This window comes from Sitodiplosis mosellana, unplaced genomic scaffold (assembly GCF_009176505.1).
Source record: "Sitodiplosis mosellana isolate CC-2019 unplaced genomic scaffold, AAFC_SMos_1.0 Smas_scaffold_5901, whole genome shotgun sequence".
Classification (NCBI taxonomy): domain Eukaryota; kingdom Metazoa; phylum Arthropoda; class Insecta; order Diptera; family Cecidomyiidae; genus Sitodiplosis; species Sitodiplosis mosellana.
The window spans coordinates 150,363-178,055 of NW_022601143.1; the positions used below are offsets into that span (position 1 = coordinate 150,363).

The following is a 27,693-nucleotide window of genomic DNA, read 5'->3' on the forward strand; positions in this document are numbered from 1 at the left end:
GTACATAAATGGCACCGAAGCACCAACTGTTGCTAGCAAGTGTACTACAAGCACTGTATGTGTACTTTTTCACTCTTGTGTTGCCGAATTTCACATTGATTTTGAATGAAGTCCAACGGAGTCCATGTCGAGAAATCTGCTTCTGGCATCCATTTGCGGTTAATAGGAGTGTCAAGCGTTATTGATAAAATGAAAACAACCAACGAGTTGTCTGGCAAACCAGAACCAAAATGACTGTTAATGTGGGAGTGGCTTCTAGAGAAAATTTGCTGGATTTTTTTGGCCTTTATTTAAGTTTTTGTGAAAAACCCAAAATCCGAGCAAATGTGCGCACAATACCACTCCCATATCACGGGAAATTTCGCTAAATTACAAAACGCGCGCGGCCATAAAATATGTTTGTAAAACACTTGCTAGCATCAGTTGGCGACAGTGATGAGAAAGCCCGGCGTTGGGTATCACTGTTGGACGATAAATGGAATCGGCCATAATAAAATTGGACAAAATAGTAAAGAGGTCTCTAGCTGAAAATAGGAGAATTGGAGAAAACGGGATTCATCAGTAAATTCGTTCGTGCTAAAATGCCAAAACCTAGGCCAAAACCGACGCTCGTTCAAAATCATCTAACACGCGTCAAACACACGCATGCTCAAGGACCTTCAACTTTTTGGGCGGTTAAAATTTCAAAAATTGTGAATAGGAGTTCAAAATAAAGTAATACAAAGTACAAAATTGTTTATTTTTTACCATTTTTTACAAGTAAGATTTTTCTGAAATACCAACGTATTTTTTTCATAATTCTTTAGCAAGATTGCAATACATAATTAATTCAATTGACTTGAGCGTTTTTTCTTTGAAAATAAGCGGAACACTCCGCTTTTCTTGTCCTTGTCCTTACTTCCACCGCTGACAACGCTGCTAGTGCTAATAGTGGATTGTGCTTCACTTTCACTCGAACTTTCAGCTGAAATTCGGGACGAAGATGGTTCATGCTGCAATGATAGTGGCCGGGTGTTTGCATCGAAACGCGTTGCCCCCCATCCTATATAAGCAAAACAAAAATTATTCAGACGATTGCAACCAACATAAGAACTGTTTTGGTTTCAAATGAAAGCAGATATGACCGACACCGTGAAAACGCATGCAAATAATGAACGTAATATAAAACCCATCACCAAAACATATATTTAACAAAAAATCTAACCGGCCGCAATAGCGGATGCAGCTCGTTCATTATCCAAGAAGTTGTTATTCAACATTTGGTTGGATACAACATTTTCTCCATTATTAAAACCGACGTTATGAGTTTGTGAATGCCAAGATGTGGTAGTTCTGATCATTGCCTCAGAATTATTATTGACATTTGAGCCACTCGAATAGGACGACATAGTCGTTGCTGAAATTCGCGTCTGTTTTATGTTGTGGCTTCCTACCGGTGGTAGCGTTGCTGGTAAAGGTGGCGGCTCTAAAATTTGAATATCCCGAAAATAAAAATGTCGCACACACTTCAAATCACGTTTAGACATTCTTAACAGTAGAAAAAAAACTCGAAAATACTGACAGCACTTTGAAATATTTATATATATAGTTTTTAATTTCAACAAACAAGATGTAGTGATTTTGTACTTTTGTGGACATTGTGGACTATAATAAGTATTGTCATTTTACATAATATTTACCCATTTTGAAATGCTGTTGATTATACTGATCATTTGAGGAATTGTTCTGATAGTCTGTGGAGTGCGGTCTATTTTGCACATTTCCGTAGTTACTGCTTCCATCTGCTAAAAAAATACATTATTATTATTGATTTATATCCATTTGCAAACATTTAGGATTCTTTTTGGCCAAATGTTACTTGATCGATTACGAAGTTGAACACTGTCACTTGTTGATATTTGACGCTGTGGAACGGGTGGTGGTAGTCCCCGTGGTGGTATTGGAGGCTTGTCTGCACTATAAACTGTAGTACTTTGAACGTGTGCTTGAGGGGTAGACGATGTGAGTGCAGTCGTGGAAGCTTGTTGTTCACGTAGTTCTTTCGTTTTTTGGAGGAATGTTGTCTGAGGAGTACTCAATCCACTTCCTGTTGAAACGGTGCTACTCATTGAATCTTGACGTGAACTACGTCTTTGTGAATCAGGTGAACTTGTCCTTGAGCTTATTGGCGATACTTCAACAACTGGACTATTAGTTTGTGTTTGCTAATAAAAAAAACAAAAAGAAAATTAAATAAATGGTACAGTGTTCGAAGTATCAATAAATTGATCACACCTTTACTTGGTAGGGCGTAAGTTGTAAATTTGGAGGTAAGGATGCGTGGAAAGATATTTTATTGATCCAATCTAAACATTCAACTTCATTTGCGGTTAGGAACAAAAATTCTGAGCCATCAGGAAGATGTAAACGGAAAACATGTTTTTTCTTTGTGTAGTCATCTGCCTTCTCACATCGTGAATTCAGGATGTTGACAGGAGAAGAGGCGCCCTTTTTTTGATAGAAATCTTCTTCATCTTTGAAGAAACAAAGTAATTGGCCACACAGTACAGTGTGCAATGGTTTCCATGAGCGAACTGGTGCTTTCTTTCCACCTGATTGCAATTCATGTTTACGTTCCAACATCCCTTGTATTTCAACTGGAGGCAAATCAAACTGATCCGGATGTTGATTTTTCCGGAAACTTTGTGCTCGACGACGTGTTGTAAACGAAGGTGTACGTTTTGGGAGTTTCGGCCCAATTTTCATACTTTCAGCACGCTTGACGTTACTAGAGTCGGAACCACGTCGTAAACGTTCCCCAAATAAGTTAACAATAGAACTTGATTTCTGCACAGTATTGTTGCTATTTGTCATGGCCACTCCATCGTGTGACGCTGATTGTTGCAACGGTACAGGTGCAATTCTTTGTGAATCGTCTGCTTCAAGTGATTGATCGTGTGAAATATTAACTTTTTCATTTCGTCGTCGTTCTTCAGTAATACGTTTAACCTCTCTTTGTTTAATTGTTTCCAAACGTTCTTTTTCAATACGTTCTTTTTCCGCACGTTTTGCTGCTAACTCATCTTCTTTTTGTTTTTTGAAGAGACTTTCCAGCTAACAAATGAAAATAAATCGAATTAAATACTATAATATATCTATATATAATATTAACAAATAAACAAATAAGGAAAGAAGCCCTTACCAATGTTATACGTTTCAATGCCTGGAATTTGTCCTCCTGTGCTTCTACTGTTTTTTCAAAATCTTCGTGGCGTCGTATTAGCTCTTCAACTTGTGCAATGTTTTCACCCATTTTATGATCTTTCAACTGTGGTTCCCGGCTGTGAATCCAACTTTCGAGCACTTCAGCTTCACGCAAGAAGAGTTGAGTGTCTAAATTCAGCTCATAAATTTTGTGCCGTTTTTGTAACGTAGTTTCCAGCAACTCGTGACGTTGCCTCAAAACAGTAATTTTATCTTGGATTTCATTTGATAAAAAATGTTTTTCGCTTATAATACGGTGGCCATTTTTGTAAAAGTTATCGAAAGCATCTTTTCTTGAATCAATTTCAGTTCGATGCTCTTTGATACGAGCCAATAATGCTTCGGCTGCTGCAACATTCGTTGCCAAGTCTGGAGCTGTTATTTTGGCAATCATTTCATTAATCCAAGCCATTAGATCACGGTATTCGTCGAAATATGCCTGAAGTTGTTCGGCTTGTTTGAGTTTTATTTTTCGAGTGGCAGTCTTTTCCAATAATTCCGTCCACATTTCAATGGTTTCATCCCTCTTCACTTCAATATGTTCCTTGGCATCGGGATATATTTCGGCTAAGCGTTTCGCTTCATCGACAACAGCATTCACTTGTTCTTTTACTGCCCCCAGCTCAGTTTCAAAAACTTCTTGTTTCCGAACAAGGGCCTGGATTGTTTCCAAGTCTTGACCATAGTCTTCTGATAAAAGTGCTGCATCTTTCTCACTAATCCAGGAAATAGTTTCATCTGCACGGCGATCATAAACATGTACCTAATAGAACATTAGAAAAATAGTGTTGACTGCCACATAAATATTTGTGTCAGGATATTTTTTTCTTATTATATTAGTATACCTGTTTTGCTCCGGCTAATGCTTCTTGTCGAGCGCTGACTAAATCTTTCAATTCTTCCCATAGTTGTGTAGTTTCACCAACTTTTGTCTTAATAGTCGTGCAATACGGACTTTTTTCAGCTATTAGCGTTTCCCCTTTGATCACTGCTGAGCTGATGCGATTTTCATTGGCCGTTAAATTCAAAACGAAAGATTCGAATGACACAATTAGCTGTTCGATATGCTCCACATCCTCACCTATAACAGTAACAATATATTATACCAACCACATGCATATATCGAACATAATATTATACCATAATCCTCAGAGGCTGTTACAGCCATTTGGTCAGCTACCCATTCATGCACTTCTTCAATTTCCCGTAAGAATTTGTACAATTTCTTACTTTCAATCAAACGGCTTTCACGTTGTTTCGCTAATGTTTTCATTTCCTCGTATAAGTTTTGGATTGAATCATTTTTATTTTTAATATTTTCACTATCAAAATGTTTACGTTCGATCAATCCTGAAGCTAATTTTTCCACTTTACCAATTGATGTTGCAAAAGTAGTTAGTTCGCGTTGGACTGCATCTAATTTTTTCTGCAATGATTGAACTGAATCTTCGTCTTTGCCATAATCGGTCGATGTAAAAATGGGATATTTTTCCTTCATCCATATATCGGCTTCGTTAGCTTCAACGTAGAACATTTGACTTTCGACAGCATCCAATAATCTTAATCGTCGAATACTTGTTAAATCACGCAGGTTTGATAGTTTGTTCTGTAGCAAGTTTGAAAGTGTTTCAATGTCTTCAGAAGCAAAATGACCATCTCGGATCATCTGCTGTCCGCGTTGTATTAAGGATGATATCAACGGCTCTTGTGACAAAATCTCAGCTTCTAGCGCTTGATGTTTTTTCTGTAAACTCTGGACGGAAGATAAGCTCGTCCCCAAATCTTTTGAAGATGCCAGAGCCTCTTTTTCATTGAGCCACTGTAGTTCATCTTCAGCATCACGGAAGAAATGATGCAATTGTAGTGAATCTTCCAAATTATCGCGACGAATGGTCATTGGTTCGTGCAATGAGTGATACCGTTTGACAGCCAACATTGCTTTTTCATGAATTTCATCTTTCATAAAGTGATTGGAATTGAAGAATTTTGTATCAGTTTCAGTAATTGTATCGCATACTTCTGAATGACGGTTGACATCTGCCTCAAGGAGTTCATGTTTTTTTACCAAGTTATTTACTGAAGCAAGATCCTTGCCGTAGTCTTCAGATGACAAATGTGATTCTACTTCATCCATCCATCGATTGAATTCGTCCAAACTGCGATTGAAAATTAATGCTTCATATGCTTCTGATAGGCGATCTTTTTTATTACGTGAGGATTCTTGTAGTCTTTGCCAATCGTTTTCCAAAATTTCCAATTGTGATATGATTTCTTTCGATGCAAAGTGTTTTGCATCCACCAAACCAACTCCTTCTGCAATGACAGCTTCCACTCGGCTGGTATTTGCATTTAGTTCTGAATCAAAAACCGCATGTTTCTGGATTTTACTTTGCAAATTGCTGGGTTCACGATAACTTTCATCCAATGCAATTTGCAGTTTTTGACTCAACCATCTTTCAACTTCATACAAACTCCTTAAAAGTTGCTGCAGCTGGAATGACTCTTCCAGTTTCTTCTTACGATTCTTGGATCGATCGAGGAGTTTTTCTTTTCGAATCAATACCTTGTTCAAATGCATTTCGATTGTAGCTTTTTGGTTTGGATATTTACTGGAAATTTTCTTGGCAAACTGTTCCAAATGGTCCACATTATCCGATTTTAATAGTTTTTCGAAGGCTTCGTGCTTCTTTATGAGAGCTTCAACAGCCGTGTAACTATCACCCAGATCATCATTGTTCAAAAATGCTTCTTTATTTGCGAGCCATATTTCAATTTGATCTGTTTGATGCTTGAGCTGTTGTAACTCATGCGCTTCTCGTAACTGTTCTTCCTTCAGTTGCCATTCATTACGCACACTGTTCTTCATATCATCTAACAATTTCAAAGTAATCGACACATCCTCTGTAACCGAATCTTTATTTGCTTTTAATTCTTCACCACGGCTTTGTAATATTTTGAACATTTCATCTCGTCCATCAATTTCAGCTTTCCTTTCTTGATGTAGTTCCAATTGCGATTCCGATTCCGTAATGGTTGTAGGAGTTGGTGCAGAGTCCATTTTTTTAATTATATCATTAACCCATTGTTCGATCTCTTTAACATCAGCAGCTAATTTATGCACTTTATATGCATCGTTCAGAATTTGTTTTCGTTTGACGCTAGTATTTTTTAGATTTTCCCATGACTTTCTCAATTCATCTAACTTTTGATCTATGTCGTCACTATTTTCTGGATATTTTTCTTTCAATTTGTTGGCTTGTTTTTCATCATTCATGAGTTTTGTATGAATGGCTGACATATCTCTTTCAAGCGCCTCTTGTTTTCGCAATAACGTTTGGACTTGGGCCAAATCCCTCCCTCGGTCGTCCGAATTTAGAAGAATACTCTTTTCAGCAATTCGTTCTGAAGTGTCTGTGGTATCTCGGTTGAATGCATGAATTTCGTGGGCACCACTCAACATGAATCTGTATGCACCAAGCGCGCCCTGAAGAGCTCGCCACTTTGAATTGAAGTTATTCCTTCGTTGTTGTACTGATTTCAGAGCATTTGGGGCTTGCTCTTGATTCATAAGCTTATCTGCCAACGTATTTATAGTTTTAATCCGTTGATCGTCAACCCGCATATCCGAATCAACGTCATCTAATTTACGAATTAACTGTGTGCAATGTTCCAAGTCCTTTCCGCTATCCTTTGCTTGAACCATAAGCTCCTTATCGCGGATCCATGCTTCAATCTATGATGATACAAAAAAATGAACAAATTTATCCAAATTAAATATGTTCAAATTACCATACCTTGTCCAGTTGATTGTTGAATTCAAGGATATCCTGAGCCTCTTCCAAGCCACGGCCTCGTTGGTCTAGTTCTTTCAACAGTTCGCGCCAAGCTGTTAATACTTTGCTTATCACTTCTTTTATTTCAGCAACATTTTCATGGTTTTTATTGATTAAAATTTCTCCGGTTTTCTTAATATCAATTATTCTTTCTTGATTGGCAGCTACTTCAGCCTGTAAAGCCTGATGCTTTTGCAATTTTTTAATTTTATCCTCAAGCAGGTCAGTGTCAACATTCACATCACCATCAACACCAAGTTTTTTATGCTTTTCTGATATCCAAAGTTCTGCTTCAGCGCAGTCACGAACAAATTGTGCATAAAGTAATGCATCGTCTAATTTTTGTCGTTGTAAAGAACATAAACGTTTAACTTTTTGACGACGTTCGATAACTTCACGCAATCGCTCGTCGATACGGCCACTGTCGTAATGATTCTGTTCCAGCAATTTTCCTCCATGTTCCTGAAGTAGTGCCACTTTTTCTTCCTGTGTTTGAATAAACTTTTCGAAAGCATCATGCCGTTTTATTTGATCTTGTACAGCTTCAACCGTTTGCCCCAAGTTTGTGCTTCCCAACGAAGCTTCTTGGGAAATGCATAAACTATCGATTTGCTTTGCATCGCGAAGGAAGCAATATAGATCAATTTTTTGCTCCAATAACACTTTCTTTTTGTTCCAAGCCGTATGCAATCTCTGAAAAGATTAATCAAGTACAAACAATTGAATTATTCATGATATATCATTTAGTCTGTTGTAACATCAGTTTAATCAAATACATACGCTACGTTCGTCAAGAAGTGCTGAACAACGTTCTTCAACCTCAGCCGCAGCATAATGTCCAGTTTGTACCATTGAATCGCTCAACTCACTAAGATACCGGAATTTCTCTTCTCTCGCTTCAATTTCGTTGTAAATGGCATCATGTTGAATTTTCAAAGCAGTCGCTCCAGCGGCATCACGAACATGTTCTTCTGCTTGTAATGTGGCACGCAAATTTGAAGCCCATAACATTAAATCTCTGACTTGTGTTAAAAAAGTTTGCAGGTCACAGCTAGCAGCCAACTGATCACTACGAAGTGCTGATCTTTCCTTGAGTTTCTCCCATGCTTTTACTACATTCTCATGTTGTTGACGTATTGCTGTGGTATTCGTTGGGTATTTCTTTTGCAATCGAGTTGAGTCTTCTACTAAAACCTAAAAAATGTATCCAAGGGCATGGCATGAGCGTAAATTAATGAAGAAAAAAATTAGGATTTAAAGACGTCAATCATTTTCAAGACAAATACTTGTAACTGAGCTTCAAGTGCCACTAAATCGTTTTCAAATCCTTCATGCTTCCGATGCAATGCCAACGCGGAGTTTAGATCCTTCCCCATTTCGGTTGAAATAGCTGCATTCTTATCTTGTATTCTGAATATTGCTTCTGTTACGTCACGATAGAAACGGTGAATTTCTCCAGCTCCTCGTAATTTTTGTTCACGCAATGCTATCAATTGCAATAAGTTCTGCCAAGATGTGCTGTAGATATAAAAAATATTTCACATTTTTAAAAGTATTCAATTTTTATACACAACATTAGTGTAATCCAATCTTTTTACTATGATACCTTAGCTGATCTTGACATTTTTCAATGTCGGCAATGTATGGTGATTCGGAAGCCAGCAGTTTCTTCGCGAAATCGTTACATTGATTGAAACGTTCAACACCACTTTCCACCCTGTGTTTTAAATCGTCGAACTTGTTTTGCAAAAGCTGAAATTACCATAAACCAGTTTTTAAATGCCTGCACAAAAACAACATTTGACAAAAAAAAGTATGTAAAATAATTACGAGTAAATGTTCATAGTCCTGTCCGTAGTCTTCAGAAGATGCTGCTTGCTCTAGTTCTTTGATCCATTGCTCAAGCTCAGCACATTCAGCGAAATATTCGTGCCGATACATGCTCTCCATTAATCGAATTTGCCTCTGTCCACTGAGACGTTGCAACGATTTGAACATCTTCTCAATCATCTGTTGCTTAGATGCAATTAATTTGCTGTCTGGATGTTTCGATACAATCATACTAGCAGCTGTGTGACCCATTTCCGATATGATTCCTGAGTATGTGTCAAGCTCAAGCTCGATACCTTTATGCTTGGTCAAAAGTTTTGTAGCTGAATCACGATCCCGCCCAAAATCGGTTGATTTCAAAACATTTGTTCGTTCCACAAGCCACGTTTCAATTTCACCAGCTTCTGATAAATATTGCTGTGCCTTCAACGACAAATCCAATTTTCCACTTCTTTCCTTCGTTTTTCCAACCAAGTCATTCCATGCACTCGCAACAACTTCACATAGTTCCCGAACCTTTTCTTCCTCTGGGTGATTTTGGTCAGTTAATCCTTGCCCAGAGTTTAATGTCTTTTTTATGGTCGGTTCATGTCCATTAATTTCAGCTTGTAATTTGTTATGTTTTTTTTGCAAACTTTGCGCTTGATGGAGGTTTTGCCCTAGCTCAGTAGAAGTTGCAGCAGGCAAATGTTCATTAATCCATTGAATTTCTGCATCGAGTTCAAAGACAAAATTGTGGAATCTGATGCGGACAAAAGAATAGGTTAATCAACAATAATAATCATGCATTCGGTGATTTTTTTTTATTGAAGAGAAATGAACACTTACTTCAGACTTTCTTCCAAAAATGCTCGACGATTTTGTATTGGCAACGCCAACTTTTTAAACTCTTCTTGAATATCTTTTGTTTCGCTTTTGATATTATTCGAATCAAAATGACCTTCATGTGCCATTTCCTCTCCACACGATACAAGTTCATCAATTTTTTGTTGCCATAAATAAATTTCTGACTCGAGCATCTGCTGTCGGTTCAAGAATTCTTTGCAACTGCGTAGATCATGTCCTACATCTTTGCTCAGAAGAGCCCCTTCAAACTCATGTAATTTCTTTTTGGCATCTTCAATGCAACGATTATGATCTCGCTGAGAAACGGCCTGTTGTAAGCGTTTTCCTTTGTCTTGAGAGAGGTTCAATAATTTTTTCCATTTTTTGTTCAACTCAGAGCATGTTTCTTTCACTTCGGGCACTCGATTGTTGGACGATATCAAATTGTCTGCATCCTAAAAAAACAATAAACCCTTTTGAATATGAAGTAAACAAGGGAAATTGAAAAAAAGGTGTTTTGAAAAAATTGTAAACCTTATTTATATTCCGCAGCTGACCTTCGTTCGCTCTCAACTCTCGCTCAAACGCTTTATGTTTCTGAAGTTTCCAAGGTAAATTACTCAAATCACGATAATTCTCATCACCGGCCACTCTCATTTTATCATCAAGCCAAGTATTTAAATCACCAGCCTCTGCTCGGAATTTTTCGTAGTCTTTCGATGCTTGCAATGTTGTTTTACGCTTTTGTGCTGACTCTTTAACAGCATTTCGACGCATTATTACCTCGATCCTACGTTTATTGATATAATCTGAATTGTAATGCCCATTTTCAATTAATTTGTCCGCATTGTCAGAAAAGTGTTTGATTATCTTATTTTGAGCACCCAGTGTATTTTCAAAGTCATTGTGTCGTTTTATAATCGCTTCCACCTCGTCCAATGAATTTCCCAAATTGGTGTACTCCAAAAATGCTTCGTGACTTTTGGTTGTTGCATCGATCTTATCTGCTTCACGGTTAAAAACCTGAAGCTCTACTCCTTGTTGCAGCTGATTTTGCTTGTCTAACCACTTGCTGTGAATGCCGTCTCGTTCGGTTCCCAGTCGTTCTATCAAATCCACTACATCAGTCAAATTGCTTGTATTACGCTGTTGCAGTTGCTTACCAAGAGCAATAACTTCTTTGAACTCATCATTTTGGGCCTTGATCTCGTCACCTAGTTCATTGTGCTTTTTGAGAAGATTTTCGGCTGTCTCTACATCACGAGCCTTCTCATTTGCCAATAACGTGTCTTTTATTGATTCAATCCAAGCAAGCAAACTTTTGGAACTGTTTATGAAAATTTGTTGGCCAACCGCACTCTCCAATCTTGATCTCCGTTCCCTGGCTTTATCTTGTGTTCTTTGCCACATTTCTTTGATTTCTTTCTGTCTATTTGTCACATTTGATTGTTCGTTTGGATATGAATTCTTCACACTGTTTCCGAGCAAATTGACTCGGGTAATTTTCTCTTCAAGCGGTGCAAGCTCTCGCTCCAAGTGTTGATGACGTCTTTGTAATGCTTGTACAGTTTTAAGATCCGGACCAACGTCTGCAATATCTAATTGTGTCATTTTTTCGTTCATCCAATCAATAGCTTCGTCACATGTTCGATTGAAAAGTTCAACGCTTGAAGCTCCTTCTAGATTTTTCTCTTTTTGAGCCTTCAGTTTATTTAAATTTTCCCATTGTTGATAAATTTGTCGCTGGCGTTGTTTCACTTTATCTAATTGCGAATGACCTTGACGTATGAAATCTTCAACAGCAAAATCAATAGCTTCAATACGCTTTGAAGATGCCGATAAATCGGTGAGGAATTTTTCAAATTTACGTTTGGCAGTTTCAACATCGGTGTCATCTAATTCCTCACTTTGAAGCATCTTCTCTTTGTCCTTAATCCATTTCTCAAAGTCATCGCACTCTCGGTAAAAACCGAAAAGACAAATGGAATCTTCGAGGAGAGCATACCTCTTTTGGGCGAGCAATTGTAATTGATCGTATGTTGAGTTAACTCGTTTTTGTCTCTTTTCAACACTATCGCTACTATCATTTGCTTCATTTGCTGGGCGACGTTTCACTAACGGACGAACTTGAGAAACCTTTGTTGGTTTGATTCGTTTGACTGGAACTACCTGTCGCACTAGAATTGATTTTTTAACTTTTTGAACTGTACGAATTTTCTCAATTCGTTTCTCGAGACACGGAACCAAACGAGCCTCAATTTCTTTCACATAATTAGCTGGAACAAATCCCTCCGATCCATCCATTTTACGTATTGACCACCAATCTGGTAATGGGATAATTTTTCATTATTTAATCGAGAAACAAAGCACAAACAATTAACTGAAAAATAGTACCTTCGTTAGTTTTATTGAGCAAGATCAAAATTTCACCCTTACTCATCGTCATTCCTTGACCTTCAAATGCATATGCGGCGCGAACATGCGGCAAATACTTATTTTCAGTTACCTAAGGAGAGAATTAGAAAGAAGAAATGAAATTAATGGCAATTTTCGAGCCCGTTGAGAACCCTGATGGAAACTAGTAACAAATGATAAATGGAAAAGTAGGCATATTTTAAAACTAAAGGTAAAGCAATGACCACATAGATTCAAAATTGCTTGATCAAACATTGCTTAAATTTGAGATTGGCGACAGAAATGATGCTCACTATAGAATAGTACTTGTGGGTCCGACTGGCACTTCCTACATCATAGCAAAAAGAGAAATAAGTAAACAAATTACAGCTACAATCTGTCTGTGTAAAAAATCAAATGCAAATTGATCAAAATGAAATTTACTCTACTACTTACTAAAGCATTAAGAGAAATGTCGCATCGCACGACGATTCGGTTGATGCTGTATTGTTTGGATTTACCTAATGTATCCAGCAATATGCAGTGAATTTTCGCCATTTTTCGTTTTGCACGATGATTGATTCTCGTATACAGTGGGTCCGATACGACGTTGAATGTTGCTCTTCTACCACAATCTCAATTTCGAGCAATGTTTTTGTCATCGTGACTTCATGTCACAGATTGTTTTCATTTGTACGATGTTATATGTGGTCAAAACTTACCTACTTACTCTGTCTTTTTCAGTTACCATTCTGTGTTCAATTTTTTCAACTGGTTCCTCTTCCCAAACTTCTTTTTGAACTAATCTTGTTTCATTCACCCATTCCTCTTGCTCAGCCTCAAGCATAGGCTCAGGTTCAGCGGTTTGTAAATCCAACGTACAAATGCCAGCTTTAATTAATTTTTCGGCTTGCTGATTTAAATTTAGAATGTCTCCCATATAGGCATTGAGCTCTCCCTGTAAATCGCGATGTCGATGCAATAGTGCTTGTGCTAAGAAAAGAAAAGTAAAAAAATTAACACAAAAATGTATAAGGTAGTATTTTGAATACGCACCTGATGGCTCATCTACACCATAATCTGTTGACTCAAGTAGTGTGATTTTTTCATTTAACCAACTTTCTGCTTCGTTGGCATCAGTATAAAACTGGTATGCTTCGGATGCATCTTCCAATTGTCTGCGTCGAAGATCTACCAATTCTTGAAGAGATTTCCAGTGCTCTTGTAATGATTCTACACGATTTTTAATTTCAGCTTGACGTAAATGGTTTTCAGATATAAGTTTTCGTCCTGCGTCAATCATTTGCGTGGATTTTGGTTCACGAACTTTGATTTCATCTTCAAGCGCTTTGTGTTTTTGTTGTAATGAAACGACTGCTCTCAAATCTTTTGCCGATATGCCAGTTTTGCAGATGCGTTGTTTTTCAACTAACCAACCAACTTCATTGTCATAGTCTTCTAAGAACAAATAAAAGTTTCGCGCCTCTTCCAATCGATTTCGGCGCTGAGCACATGCTTTTTGTAGACTATTGACAAAAAAAAATACAAATTTGAAGAAAAATTGGTTACTTTTCCAAATAGATTTTCTTTTTTAAGATATATAATCAATCTTACTCAGAGTAGGTTTTGTCCAATTCACTCAAACTTTTTTCCAATAGCTTTATGTCTTTCTGATTGGCGTGTTTGATCGCTTGACCTTGTCGGATAAATCGTCGCTGTGTTTCGCCCAGAGAATGTACTTGCAATTCTTGTAAAGAATGTGCTTGTAAAAATTCTTCAACTCCTAATGAGTGAGGTCCAACATCTTCGGATGCAAATTGGGTCTGATTTTGTTTCATACATTTATCAATTTGAAAGGAATAAAAACAAATTCATCCAATTGAAAGAAATTAATAGCTATGAGTGTCTTAAATGTGTGTACCTTTAGTTCGTGCATGCTTATCAGAGTTGCATCGATTTCTCGTAACAAACTCATAAGACTGCTCATTTGACCTAGGTTATTTTTGTGATTTTCAAGAAGTTCCAGTAATTTTCGCCATTTTTCCAGCACCTCAGATTCACGTTTTTTAACTCGCTCTTTGCCATGATAGTTTTCTTTCTCGAGCTCTTCGGCCATCGCTGTCAAATCATTAAAGCGCTCAACTCGAGCCAAGATATCAGCTGATATTGCTTCATGTTTTTTAACAGTTGCATCGACCTGAGCAAAGCTAGCACCGTATCGGGGGTCACTAAGAACTTGAATCATTTCTTTAAGATATCCCTCTCTGAGTATAGACTTCTTTTCAAATTTATAGTTCAGTTGTTCCAATTTCTCTTGCCGAAGTAGTTCTTCGCGCAGTGCGACTTCACGATGATGCTCAGCATTTTCCAATCTTTGCCACGCTTTCTCTATATCATTAATCAGCTGCCCATCTTGTGGCGTGTAATGAGGTTGATGTAGCGTTTTTAGCAGCGTGTTTATTGTAAAGTATAAGGCTTCAATTTCGCTACGTTCTTTGTATCTGGGATATTTAATTGAAAATTAACATCTATTTCGTTATTTATAAACACTAAATAGTGGTATTTACTTTGGTGGCTTTTCAATTGTGCGGTATTGCTTGAATGATAATAACTGCTTTTGGATACCCTCTAAGGAATTTGGGAAATTTCTTTTTTCAAGTTCGGTCGTTGTTTGCCGAATCCAACTCAATAAATTAGTAGTTAAGCGTTCATAAAGAGCCTTTCGCCGATCTGCATCCATTAATTTTCCAACAATCTATTTGAAAATTAATATTTAGTTGATTACGTATTCAGCATTTAGCAAACGAATGTGACCTCGAAAAAAACTCACGTTTGCAATTCTTTTTCCACTCTTTTGCTCATTTTTCATGCGTGCAAACGTGTGGTAGTACGAAGCGACATAAGTCAATATGGATTTTTCATCTGGCCGAGCAGTATCAACATCTTCAGCATCAAGCAAACTAAAAACAAATAAATATATTTATTTTTTCTTTATTACTTTTCCGTACACAACATGTCAAGGGAAAGTATAGGAATTGGTCCCGAAAACTTTTTTCGCAAAATTAGCTTAGATCATCATAAAAACTCATGAAACGCGTAGAAAACCACTTTTTGAGACACTTTTCCGTTTGTGTGCCGTCGTCGTTGTCGTTGTCGTCGTTGTCGTTGGTGTTTGTTAACACGATAACTCAAAAAATAATTGAGATAATCCAAATCTGAAAGTCCCACAAGTTTTGTATCCAAAAAACTTAGTTTAAGTTCGAAGATGGGCCATTTTCAATTCGATCCTGGGGTACTTGCCCTAAGAAAAACCTCAAAAAATTGACACTTTTGTATGGGAGGTACCCGTTAATCGATTCTGATTGGCTTCAAATTTTCTGGGATTTCATTTTTTTGGGAGAAAAATAAGATTCTGAAAGTTTGAAATCAATCGGAATCGATTTACGGGTACCTCCCATACAAATTTTTGGAAATTTTGACTAAAATTACCGATTTTTGGACAATTTTGTATGGGAGGTACCCTTTAATCGATTCTGATTGGCTTCAAACTTTCTGAGATTTCATTTTTCGGGGAAAAAATAAGATTCTGAAAGTTTCATGTTGATCGCATCTGCAGAAGTTTGATTTTTGGCCCTCAATTTTTGTCGAAATTTTCTTGGAAAAAATTGAGGGCCAAAAACCAAACTTCTGCAAATCCGATCAACATGAAACTTTCAGAATCTTATTTTTTCTTCAAAAAATGAAACTTCAAAAAGTTTGAAGCCAATAGGAATCGGTTTACGGGTACCTCTCATACAAAATTGTCGAAGTTTTAGTTAAAGTGACCGATTTTTCAATTTATTTTCTCTATTATATTTTCACTGCCTTTATTTCAAGAAAATTCACAAAAAATAACCAAAAGTACCTACAGACAACGCAGGCCAACGGTACGGAAAAGTTCGGGATTACCAATGTAATTCTTTTTATTTTCATTTAATATTGGCTATTTCCATGCAATCAAAGCTTCCACTTTATTATCATTAACTTGCATTTTCATCTATATTAACATTTCGGATACTAACCGATTTATTCCAAGTTCATCATTTGCTACATTGAAGGCATGATTCAAATTGTCAATATTCCTGCCTGGGACCAATTTGGAATAGTCGAATAAATCGGGACGATGCGAATGAATAAGGGCATTGAAACCTAAACCAGAGCGCCACGATGCTGTGAAATCCTACAAGTGCACATTGGAAATGGCATGAAAAATAAGCATGATATCATGTATCGATACATTAAACACTTTTTTTTATGTAAAATGATGTTCTGTTACTTACATGAATAGAAACTCCTTGATAGCCGTATGTCTTTCTTTGACACCAAAGAAGTAAAGCGTCTTTTGCTGAACGTTTCTCTGAAGACTCATTATCCTCATCCTATTGGAATGTTGATATTTTGAAAGGGTTTAAGCGATAAACAACAATACAGGAAAACTGAACAATGAACATAATACACACCACATCAATTTCAATTTCTTGAATTTGGAATCGCAATATTATCGTCCATATCAAGCCTAATATTAAGCGGGGGTTTCCATCAACAATATCTTCAGCTCCAATTGATTCCAGTCGAACCTTCGTGTGTAAAAATGCCAAACTTTTGTTGACATTTTCTATCTTATGCACACGCATTCGTCCATTGTTTGGCTTGCCCAGTTTCTCGCCAGAAATTATTTCAAGCAACTTCAAAAGTTTTATTCCATCGGCTAAGTCAATGAACAAATCATCCACTTCCATTTTAGCCTAGTAAAATATAATAATATCTTCATAGAAAAAATGAAGTTTGAAAATGAAAATGGGTCTTGAAAGACCCTAACAACACAGCAGAGTTAATGTTATTTTAAAATATTTGTTTTCTTCTAATACTCCACGAAAAGAATGAAAAGAAATATGAAAGTATTGAATGAAAAGATTGAAGAAAAAAGTGCTCTCATGGTGATTCATAAAAAAGAGCCATGGTCCTTCAATTTGAATTATCATGATTTGTTCTAACTGCTTTTGAAATATAAAATATGATGAATGATCGTCGGTAGTCTGAACGCCAAATTGTACTTTCTTTTATTGGGTTTGTCAACTTATTTCGCATTTCTTTTGTTTTGTTTTTATATATGTTCATATCTTTAACCGTTTGTCTGTAATAAGTCGAAAGCTACAAATGCTGTAATGTTGGGTCATATGGACCCCAACAAAAAATCGATAAAAATGGAACAAAAATAATTTTTTTCTCAAAAATATCGTTTTGATCCAATAATTTAAGGCATTCTTCATCTTTTAAGCCTATTTTTGTCAATATCGACCCAAAAATTACTTAGATATGATGATTTTAAAAACATCGTACTAGTCCGCTATCTTGAATGGCACATTTTTTACGTTATTTTGGTTCATTTTCAAAAAATCTATGAATATTTGTGAAAAGAAAGTTTGTTTTTTGAAAGGGCGTATCAAAAGGAATAAAATAAGTATAATATCGAGTTGATGTGAGCTATACATGGAAAAATATGGACCAATAAGATGTAATAATTCGATAAAAACTGGAATTTCATCAATTTGGGTGTCATTTGGAAGTGATCAAAACAATGAAACTACTTGTCGTATCTGAACAAAATATGGCTCAACATGAAGATAAAACTTCAAATTTTAAAAATATTCTTGATTTAATGAGATAAAATAAGATTTTAGCAATAATATGGGCACTTTAATTTGGGGTCCATATGACCCCATCTTACAGCATTTGTAAGTCTTCTCTTCAAGTCAGAATATCTCGGGTTTTTATAGACCGATTTTGACAAATAAGTGCTCAAAATGCGTGTTTTAACTAGATTGAAGATGTCAATAAATTACAACATCATACAACTTGAAGTTAAAAAGTTATAGCGAATTTAGAGTATCTGGGGTCATATAGACCCCACATTACACACAAACGGTTAAACATATTTTTTTTAAAGGAAATCTCAATTTTTAATTTACAAATTCATGAATTTTAAATTAAAATTACCTTGGCCAAGAATGAGTTCATCCATTTTGTAAAGGTCTTTTTTTGGATGTGCAGACGTTCCTCTTGAAGAGTCTTTATTCGTTCATTCTCGAATTTATGAATTCCTTCGCGTTGTGTCATATTTCCGTTGTTCTGCTGCATGTTTCTAGATGAGAACCCGCCGGGCTCATATTGAGATCCTGTGGAAAAAAATCAAAAATATTCAAGTTACGACAAAATACGCGGCATATTTTAGATTAGAACCATTTCAAGCCTCTAAAGATGTTTAACCCGTTATCGAGTGGACATCGCCTAGACTTAAATAAAGAATAGTTTGCTGGACAAAATATAACGGATAAGCCATTAGCCACAAAAATATATCATAGCTTCATGATGCATTTAAATTCAAAGAAACCAGTAATCCGTGTGTATTTTACTAATACATACTACATACACTTTGCGATTATTCGCATTGCTTGCTTTTTTTATTTGCCATATTCTTGTTTTCTTATTGAAGCACACTTACTCTTAAGTTCATTACTCTGTTCATGTGGTGCTTCACTCATAGGCTTTTGACATAGTGAGGCTTCTATACTATGTACAATTGTACAATCGTGTCGTACATTTCACTTTAGTTCTATAATTCCGATGGCGTATTAATTATGTTAAATTTTCAAACATCTTGTGTTTTTAAATTGAGTATTTTCAGGTTGATATTTTCTTTATATCGACATTCTAAAAATACGCGTTTGAATAATTCAATATTTAATATAGATCTTAAACATGTATTCAAAAGTGATCCATAAATTGTTATGCATAAAATCATTCTACTGGAATATATTGTGGAAAATTCATGTTCTAAGTGGTATTTGTTGGCCACTCAACCAATACGGGACACGCCGATGACGTAATTGTCGCAAATTCCAATGCACTCACGTATATACGCAACTGAAAACACTGTCCAATGTATCATACAATGATGAACACACGAACGGTATTATATCCGAATACGAACGTGTGGAATAAAAAGTGTTTACTTTGAATTTATCATATGTAAACATTGAAATGCGGTCATAGTTTGAGTGAGCTGCAAAGTTTTGGTTCGCTGGATTTCTTTTCTATACACAAACAATACCGTCCAAATACAGAAGAACACTTGTATTTATGTGGAAGAAGAGAGCGCGAATATTTTACTCATATTATTTTTTCGATTGTTCTTTCGGTAGCGATGATGATGTCATATTCAGTTTTATTGTAGTATGACACCAGATTTATTATTAACTGCTATCTTTGGAACGACAACAAATAATGGGCATTATCTTACCTAATTCAATAAATTGAAGTGTTTGGAAAAAATGAATCAACTGACATACATATGACTTTTGAAGAAAAAAATGTAGAGCTCACAAATAACTTGTAAAAAAAATCAAATTTTCTCAAATATTGGTTTTACTAACAGAACTTGTCGATGTTTATCCATTGGGCGTTAGAAAAATATACTAAGTAATGTGCCATAATTACGTATTACCGATAGATTCCATTATTAATCATGAAATTCATTCATTTTTCTCCGAAAAAAAATCTCTCATCGTTTTACGATATTTCAAGTGAGTATAGAATTTACTTATGAAGTCAACAATTCGATTTTTTAAATCAACAAAAAATATTCTCATCGTTATAATCGTTTAGCAGATTCTTTGGTCAATGTTGGAGATTTTCCAACTTGAACCTATGTAACTATATAATCATTTCTGTTTTCTGGAATCTACTATGGCGAAGTCTGTATGAAGCGGTAAATTTCATTGAAATTCCATGAAAAAAAACAATTCAAAACTATGATCTCATGCTCCAAAGGTTTACTTTTCACATAACACTTGTGCGTTATCTTACTGCTTTATTACATTGAAATAAAAACCTCAACTGTTCGCAGAAAAACACATAGCAAACAAGATATATACTTGAAGATAATTTTAAGGGATAAATCATTTTGCCAAATGTTATACCAACTTTTTGCCACATTCAGTTAACTAACGATTTGAGCTATATTTCAGTTTTTGGAGTGAAAAAATATTCTTCTTTGTAAACGTTTTCAGTTATATTGTTCCCAGAAAAATAAATAGAATAGGGTAGTATTCGAGTTAAGCATGAATTTCGGCGATAGCATTTTGAGAAATTAAAATTGAAATAATATAAACCGGACGCCATTGGCATTCTTTCTTTATCTGTTATGTTGCTATATCAAATGAAAAAAATTATGAAAAAGATAATCTTTATATACATGATACGCCTTAAATTTGTACATTTTGCACTAATTTCAATGAAGTACTTGTACTAAAGCAAACAATAGTTAGTGGCCTTGAGCTCAAATATGTCAAACTTTCCGTTATTTATTCATTGAAAATTACAATTAGATTTTTAGATAAGTTTTATTATCGCTCGAATATATTCTCTTTTGAACGGAAATTTACTTGCAAAAATGTGATTAAATTGAATTTGGATATCAACCTATGATGTACTTGAAAAAAGTTGGCGAAGTGAACAATTTTCTTATCTTGAAAACGTCATTCCCATGCTATCTTACAAAAACAATACTTCATCTTTTCTTTAGATATAGATATATAGGTATAGATTTGATTTGGTTATCATAAAATAAAATTCAGCTGGATTTTCTAGATTCCTATTCCAAGCAAAGATAGTGGTAAAGAAATATGAAATACCTCAGTTTTTGGATCAACATGTTGGTATCTTCGTCAAAAATGTCAAACTCGATCTATTCTATAACTTAAACCAAGTCGAGTTTGACAACTTTTCTGCAGACTGAATATAAATTAGCAGTGATGAGAAAACGGCGAAAATATACTTTCTATTTTCATAAACAATGCTTGGTTCTACGTCTCACCAATATTCGAACCGACATGCAATTTCTCTTGTGAGCATTTGAGTCTCATTTTAACTAACTTTCGCTTGAAAATCATGCACGTGTTGTGAAGAGAAAAAAACAAACAAAGATCGACACATATAAGTGATAAATCTGAGCTAAATTTAGTCATTTCTTTGACATGGAAATCTTAACGTAAAATATGTGCAGGATAACGTGTAACGTTACGTGTTCACCAAGCTACAGATGTCTGGAATGAATGAACATCCCTGCGTTACATATACACTTTTTTGAGAACATGTGTTCATTCAAATATCTGTTATATATATATATATCTGAAGCACAGGGATTTACGATTACGGATGAATAGAAAATTCTTTTAGGATTTCACTCTGGAAATTTACGTTTCTTTGCAGACAAAAATATTTGTGTATGTCGTGTTGATACACAATGGAAAAATGCAACGTTTCTATAAATACCCGGAGATCACAGTAGTTTCAACATTACATTATTTTCGGGCGCATATAAATCTACTTTAGAATGATTTCCAGAGATCTTTCATTCAAATATATCCAATACTCATTCATTTTATAAAATGAATCGTGTTGAAACTGGGGTTTGATTTGAAGAAACCAAATGATAAACGAAAAATGTGGCAAACCTGAATCGAAGTGAATGCCTCTTGATTAGTAGTGTGAAAGAAGCCCTATTTTGCTATGTTTCTGGTATTAATTTTCTACACAGTTTTTTTTTCGTTGATTCAGCCATTTCTGTTCTTTCATCATCATGCAAACAATAGACTTCTCATTTTCTGGAGATTTCTCTGTATTTGTATTCATATTTATATTCATATAGATATATTGGTATGTGCACTGTGAATGAATGTAGAAAATACATCAATTTGCGAATTGGAATTCTATCAGAATCAAGGCAGAAAAATTGAATTTTGAGTATTTCAACGAAGAAAATTTTTCTTATTTGTTTACTACGAACTTGTATGGTATAGATTTGAAGAAGAGAGATACTCGCAGCAAAAGGTAGAAAACTTAAGATCAATAAGTTATTAATAAATGTTGTAAATGCCATCGTATTATCTCAAACACAAACACAAACACCAACGTATCGCTGAACAAATACCGATAAACGAAACATATACTATGGTGTTATGAAGAGGCAAATGACGAATCACGGGAAGAAAGGGAATTAAAAGAATACCTGTACAGTGCACACACATTGAACAGCAAACCTGTACTGTTGGCGCACTCTTAGAATCAATGGTTCAAAACCATACCACGTTGCATAAATATCTAAGCATATCTTGAAACTGAATTTTTTTCGACATAGTTTACGAAAACAAATTGTCCCAAATATCAATAATCCAGTTATTATAAAATTGGTGTGAATCTTTATTACTATTCAATTCCAATCAACTAATGGGTTATTCATTGAATTCTTATTACATTGACCACTCACGATTACTCATATTCGCAATGAATAGTGTAAGAAAAACTTACCGGTTCTCACACTTTCGTAATATCCCAAATCCAGTTTTGAACGGTTTTAGGAAAACTGGTCAGCCAAAAAAAAACAACAACACTTCCCTTTGAATATTTTCTCTGTTTTTCACTATACGCTGATGTATTCGATCTAAATAGATCGTATCACGAATTCAACATGACAATCAAATAATTCGCAAATAAATGATTTATTACTGATTTATTACTTTTGTGTAGAAAGTGATTAAGTCGTTCATAAATTCTATCAAATTGTTAACCTATTTGTGTATTCCATTCAACAGTTTATTTATACGAACATGGAACACTTTATTGTTCCAAAATAAAATTCATGTGTTTTTACATAAATGATTTTTAAATTCACAATACACAAAAAAACAGGTGAATGCACATTTTCTCATTTTTTTCTCTCTCAATTATTTTGATATTTATAACACTGTGTTCCAATCCTCACTGTTATTCCAATATTTTCTCATTAAATTCCTATACGCGGGCGACTCCATGTTTTCATGGAAAGAGCTCACTAAGTACTAAAGTAGCGTCTCTCTTCTGTGATCACGGTTGGTATACAGAATACATTCGTGTGTGCGTGTGCGTGTCAAACGTACATCGTACACATATACATTCATATACATTATCACTCTCTGGAATGTCTGGTTAAATGTCTTACGCAAAAAAATCTCAAATAGGTTAATGAAAAACTGTCTTGTAAAATGAAAATTTGCGTATTTATTTATTCATTTTTTGCACATTTTTTTCTCTCAAAACAGAGCTTCTTTTATAGTTTCCAATGTTTTCAATAAATATTTTGAAAACAACATAAAATCATTCCTATTTATGTTTGATTGTAATGTAAAACTATATAGTTGTTTCAATGTTGTTATCTCCGGGTTGTCAGAGTTTTTTGTGATAGAAATTTGAATCAAGTGCTTCAGTGTGGTTTGTAGAAGTAATTCAAATTGTTTTAAAAGATTGACATGATCATATTGATTATCATCAGATTCATGAGTTTTTTTGAATTGTTCAATTGATTCACATGCGATTTCCAGGGCTGTATGCAGTGTTTTGCATTTTTGAGCAGCCGCATGATGACCTGAAAATAGAATCAAATCGTTGAAAACATTTTTCGACCCAATAAAAATTGATTAATTTATTATACCTTCGAATAGAGTGTTTTGTAATTCTAAACGATCAATTTGGACACCCAAATAATTATCGATGCCATCGAGTTGTTTAAACACATTTATACTTTTCCCGTAATATAGTCGGCATAAATTTAGTAATTTCTTCCGGCGAGCATTGCTGCAGCCTTTTTTCTTATAGGAATCGATATAAATGTTTCCTAAGCATTGATAAATCAATCCAGATCGAACGGTGTACATAATCTTTCGAGCACTGCGCGTTTGCGTATCGCATAATTTTAATGATCCCATTAATAAATCGATTAGTTCCTGTTCGATTTTATCATTCTGAAGAGTAGGATGAAAGAAGCAAGGTTACAAATTGATTTTTCATCTTTTTGTTTTGCCACTTACCATTTCATTTTGGAAGTGCTGTTGTATAAGTTTAGCAAGTGTAAATTTTCCAGATGATAACTCCCATGAAACGAGATCCCATAGTTGTGAATTTTGTTTTTTCGATTCCAGAATCGTCAATGCCCGCTGATACGACGTGAATGCATTTTCATAGCAGATTTTCTTGAAACAAAATTCTTTATCGTCTTGAAGATGTGCTCGAAAACGCATAAAACGCCCCAAATTACACAGTAAAATCGCCAAATTTGAATTATCATTTACTTCTTCAAAGATGGATATGCCACGAATAAAATTTTCATACGATTTTCTGGCAAGACTCATATACAACGGTTCTGGTTTTTCCGACAGCTCTGCATTATCATCAAATTCTCCATCTTTGGTAGATAATGACGCTGAATTCTGTACGGAAGCTTCGGAGGAACGTTTTTCAAACTCCGCTTGTGACCACCCCATGTACCTCACAGCCAATTCATTCAACACGCTTCCAATACGACTGAGTAATTCATTGCGAGATCCTTTCCCATCAGCACATTGAAGAGCTATCTCATAGCAAGAAATGCTTTTTTCCAAATTGTTCGTTGGGCTCTCAATGTCCATTTCCATGTCTAATTGGACTAAATCTTTATGCAATTCATCTTTTATTGCTAAGTCAATGTCACGTAACGATTGGAATTGACTAATGTACTCTTCAATACTGGTAAAATTCTGGACACATTGAAAATAACAATCTCCTGCAAGGGAAAATAGAACAAAATGGTTTTACTGAGGTTTCTTCTTGAAAACAATTGGGTTTCATACCTGCCCGAGCCAAAAGATTTGTTTGATAATTCGATCCAATGGATAGAAAATTAGACACCTGCTTTGATACGATCTTGTAACATTTCATCGCAATCGAAATGAACTTTAAAGCACTTCCATATTTACCATGCTGGTATTCTTGCTCCGTTAATGTTGCATAAACTAAACAGGACTTTTCTATAAGCAATAGTTTTAAATGAGTGTTCCAAGACCCAATCACTACCGACGATGACGACGACGATGATGATGATGTTGATGTTTGGCACTTTTCCAATAACATTTGTTGATCACATTTAGTGTCGCTTGTTTTATTGATTTTGTCATTTTTAATTTCTTCGTATGGCAGTGGAATGGCCTGATAACGTTTAGCCATATTTGGATTCAATTCTTCTTGGATGATGCGTATTTTTTCAGCTTGCTTTTTTATTTCCTCTTTTTCCTTGCTAAGCTTTTCCTCGTTTATCAGAAAATATTGCAAACAATTCAATCCCTTAAAAATGTATTGAAGCGCATTAGAGCATCTCTCCTCGATATCGCCAGTCAAAGGAGGCGGATGAAAGTTGTTCTCATTCTTCTGCGTTTCTTTTGTTGCATCAACTATGCTTTGAATTGCGATATTTTCACCAACACCACCATGCACTTGCTGTTCATCTTCAACACTATTACTACCTGAATCATCTGAGTCGCACACATCAGTTTCGGAATCTTCAATTTCATTGTTGAAATTCGGTGAAATGGGATCAATGCCGGTCGGAACATACAGATCTGAGCAAGTGAGAAACAAAAATACAAAAAAGGGTACTCACAGCAGGGTAAAATTTTTGGTTAACAATTTGATAAAATGTTTACCGGACAGTAAGTAATACGATGAGGTGACAATTTGTGGATATTGTTCTTTTGGAAGAAGTTTTAGGCAATTCTCAAGTAATGCCTTTATTGAACCCGCTCGCTTCGCCTCAATTCGATCCGTTGAATTTTTCATATTTTTAGCAACTTTATACAAAAGCATTGCAACTGGTATGGTAAATGGATTTTTATCGTCTTTTTCAAACGTTTTCTTATCGGGATCTTCTTTTTTCGACTGGTGATCACTTTCGTCGAATTGGCTTGATGTTTCGAACTCACTCGTTAGATCGTATAATTTCACCACGTCATCTTTGTGCCCCTTAAACAGCCTGAAAAACGAGAATTTTATCTTATTTCGATGTATTCTTCCAAAGACTTTCTTGTTCTGCTATTGAAACAGTAAACAGAACTTTGTATGCGTGTTGTGTAATAATAAATAACTGGCGTAAAACTTACCAGTAGGTATGACCGGATTTCGTAGCATTTTGTTTTAGAAATGACAAAATATTTTGAGCAACATTTCGAATTACGTTCGGTGAGAATTGCGAATTTTCTAGAAATGGCAGGTCCTCCGTTTTGATTATTTCATATTTTTGGACAAATCCATTCAAGTGATAACACATCCCGATTTCAGGCACATTACACATTAGATTGTCTAGCCAATAATCAATTCCCGTTAACACATTTATTGGTTTATCCATATCTCGCAAACGCAAACTGATGCCTCCGACTCCTCCGAATATTGGTAGATCTGTTCCAATTAGCATTTTCGTATTATTAAGTTGCCATATTACGTTCCGGTTATATGTGTGTTTGGTGTGCTTTGGATCGGGCACATCTTCTACGTTGGGCTCTGGCAACAGAGGTCCTTCTTGCAGATATTTCGGTTCAAAGTCCACATTCACCGTGTCCTTCGAATCTGATATGGTTGCTGTTGTAGTTGAAGAAATCGAGTGATACAGAAATTTCGACAAAAGGCTTCTTTGGTGCATTGAATCATTTCTTGTAGATTGTTTATTTGGCACATTTCGCTCTTGTTCATTTAAACGCGTAAAATGCTCGCAAATAAAAGATTTGAGCCATTTCCAATTGCAATCCTCTTGCTGCAATAGAAATCTATGTATGTCGAAATCATCAATGAGAAGGGTGCTTCCGATTCTATGAACCATCATACTTATGGAACAGTTCGAAGCATATGGTAGCTTTAGCAACCGTTTGATATTTTCTGCGTTTGAAACAACGTCAACTTCGCCCAGACAATCTGAGAACAAATGCGCCATGCGAAAGCTACAATGATCACAACGGTATTATTATTGAAGAAATGACAAAAGAATTTTAAGCGATTTTTCATTATAATTCTGGAAATTATCGTCGCCCTTGGTTACAAAAAAACAAAATACAAATAACCAAATTTACGATAAAATACCTTGAAAAGCCAGTTGCTTGTGATAACGCTTGTTGTAGACCGTAAGAATTAAAAGAACTACTCAGCCAATTCGATGGCGGAATATTCAAGTCTGTGTTAAAATAAGACAATAATCAATTCCCGTTAACACATTTATTGGTTTATCCATATCTCGCAAACGCAAACTGATATCTTATTCTTTTTTTACCTGTGTTACATTTTAGTTTCGAAAAATTCCCTGGAGATCTTACGATTTGGTGTTTAACCGTAGCTACCGATTTGATAGGATTTTCCTCATCGTGTGAACTCAAACATTCACTTATTTTGAGCTATAAACATTTATGGAATAATATTGTGTCACTGAAATTTCTAAAATTTCTGAAACTATTCCTACCTCTTCAAATGCTTCCACCATTGTCCCGATCTTCGATTGTATTTATTAAGAAAAAAAAATTCATAAAATCAAGTTCAATTTGATTTGAAACAATTCCATCGACACATGTTATTGACGACTCTTGCCTTGACAGTTAATTTCTTAATTTTGACATTTGAATAATGTCAAATATACTTAACGCTC

General features: G+C 35.4%; 2 protein-coding genes across 8 annotated transcripts; both read right to left on the reverse strand.

Moving 5' to 3' along the window:
* Nucleotides 1–710: 710 nt before the first annotated feature.
* LOC129573034 (spectrin beta chain, non-erythrocytic 1) lies at nt 711–23,104 on the reverse strand. Of its 6 annotated transcripts, none has more exons than XM_055453186.1 (27): nt 22,533–23,104; nt 18,162–18,340; nt 16,625–16,909; nt 16,445–16,543; nt 16,187–16,344; nt 14,956–15,085; nt 14,693–14,880; nt 14,047–14,626; nt 13,740–13,948; nt 13,182–13,651; nt 12,874–13,118; nt 12,126–12,237; nt 10,266–12,055; nt 9,735–10,186; nt 8,907–9,648; nt 8,683–8,828; nt 8,363–8,594; nt 7,857–8,270; nt 7,038–7,769; nt 4,384–6,976; nt 4,089–4,324; nt 3,182–4,006; nt 2,275–3,093; nt 1,859–2,204; nt 1,680–1,784; nt 1,205–1,465; nt 711–1,042 (listed from the first exon to the last, which is right to left on the reverse strand). In XM_055453186.1, exons 2-27 carry the CDS (start codon nt 18,300–18,302, stop codon nt 825–827), a joined length of 12,528 nt encoding a protein of 4,175 aa, XP_055309161.1. In that variant the 5' UTR covers nt 18,303–18,340; nt 22,533–23,104; the 3' UTR covers nt 711–824. The 6 variants fall into 6 exon arrangements, with proteins under 6 accessions (XP_055309161.1, XP_055309164.1, XP_055309163.1 ...); XM_055453189.1 differs by having other exon boundaries at nt 2,281–3,093; nt 22,533–23,097; XM_055453188.1 differs by having other exon boundaries at nt 1,680–1,781; nt 22,533–23,097.
* A 137-nt stretch (nt 23,105–23,241) lies between these two features.
* Nucleotides 23,242–27,668, reverse strand: LOC129573037 (erythroid differentiation-related factor 1). Of its 2 annotated transcripts, none has more exons than XM_055453200.1 (9): nt 27,511–27,668; nt 27,325–27,445; nt 27,138–27,228; nt 26,168–26,998; nt 25,715–26,040; nt 24,866–25,630; nt 24,068–24,798; nt 23,692–24,001; nt 23,242–23,625 (listed from the first exon to the last, which is right to left on the reverse strand). In XM_055453200.1, the coding sequence occupies exons 1-9, from the start codon at nt 27,529–27,531 to the stop codon at nt 23,294–23,296; spliced, it is 3,528 nt and encodes a 1,175-aa protein (XP_055309175.1). In that variant the 5' UTR covers nt 27,532–27,668; the 3' UTR covers nt 23,242–23,293. The 2 variants fall into 2 exon arrangements, with proteins under 2 accessions (XP_055309175.1, XP_055309176.1); XM_055453201.1 differs by having other exon boundaries at nt 27,325–27,447; nt 27,522–27,655.
* Between the last annotated feature and the right edge of the window lie 25 nt (nt 27,669–27,693).

What these genes read in the sequence shown, in the direction of transcription:
- LOC129573034 (XM_055453186.1), bottom strand. Translation starts at nt 18,302, where the DNA reads ATGCAGCAGAACAACGGAAATATGACACAACGCGAAGGAATTCATAAA. An exon ending in TTTTTGGAAGAAAGTCTGAA is followed by an intron (nt 9,649 to 9,734) that starts GTAAGTGTTCAT and finishes TGTCCGCATCAG; the next exon opens with ATTCCACAATTTTGTCTTTG. An exon ending in CACTTCTTGACGAACGTAGC is followed by an intron (nt 7,770 to 7,856) that starts GTATGTATTTGA and finishes TAATCTTTTCAG; the next exon opens with AGATTGCATACGGCTTGGAA.
- LOC129573037 (XM_055453200.1), bottom strand. Translation starts at nt 27,531, where the DNA reads ATGGTGGAAGCATTTGAAGAG. An exon ending in CAAGCAACTGGCTTTTCAAG is followed by an intron (nt 26,999 to 27,137) that starts GTATTTTATCGT and finishes TGATCATTGTAG; the next exon opens with CTTTCGCATGGCGCATTTGT. An exon ending in AAATCCGGTCATACCTACTG is followed by an intron (nt 26,041 to 26,167) that starts GTAAGTTTTACG and finishes CTCGTTTTTCAG; the next exon opens with GCTGTTTAAGGGGCACAAAG.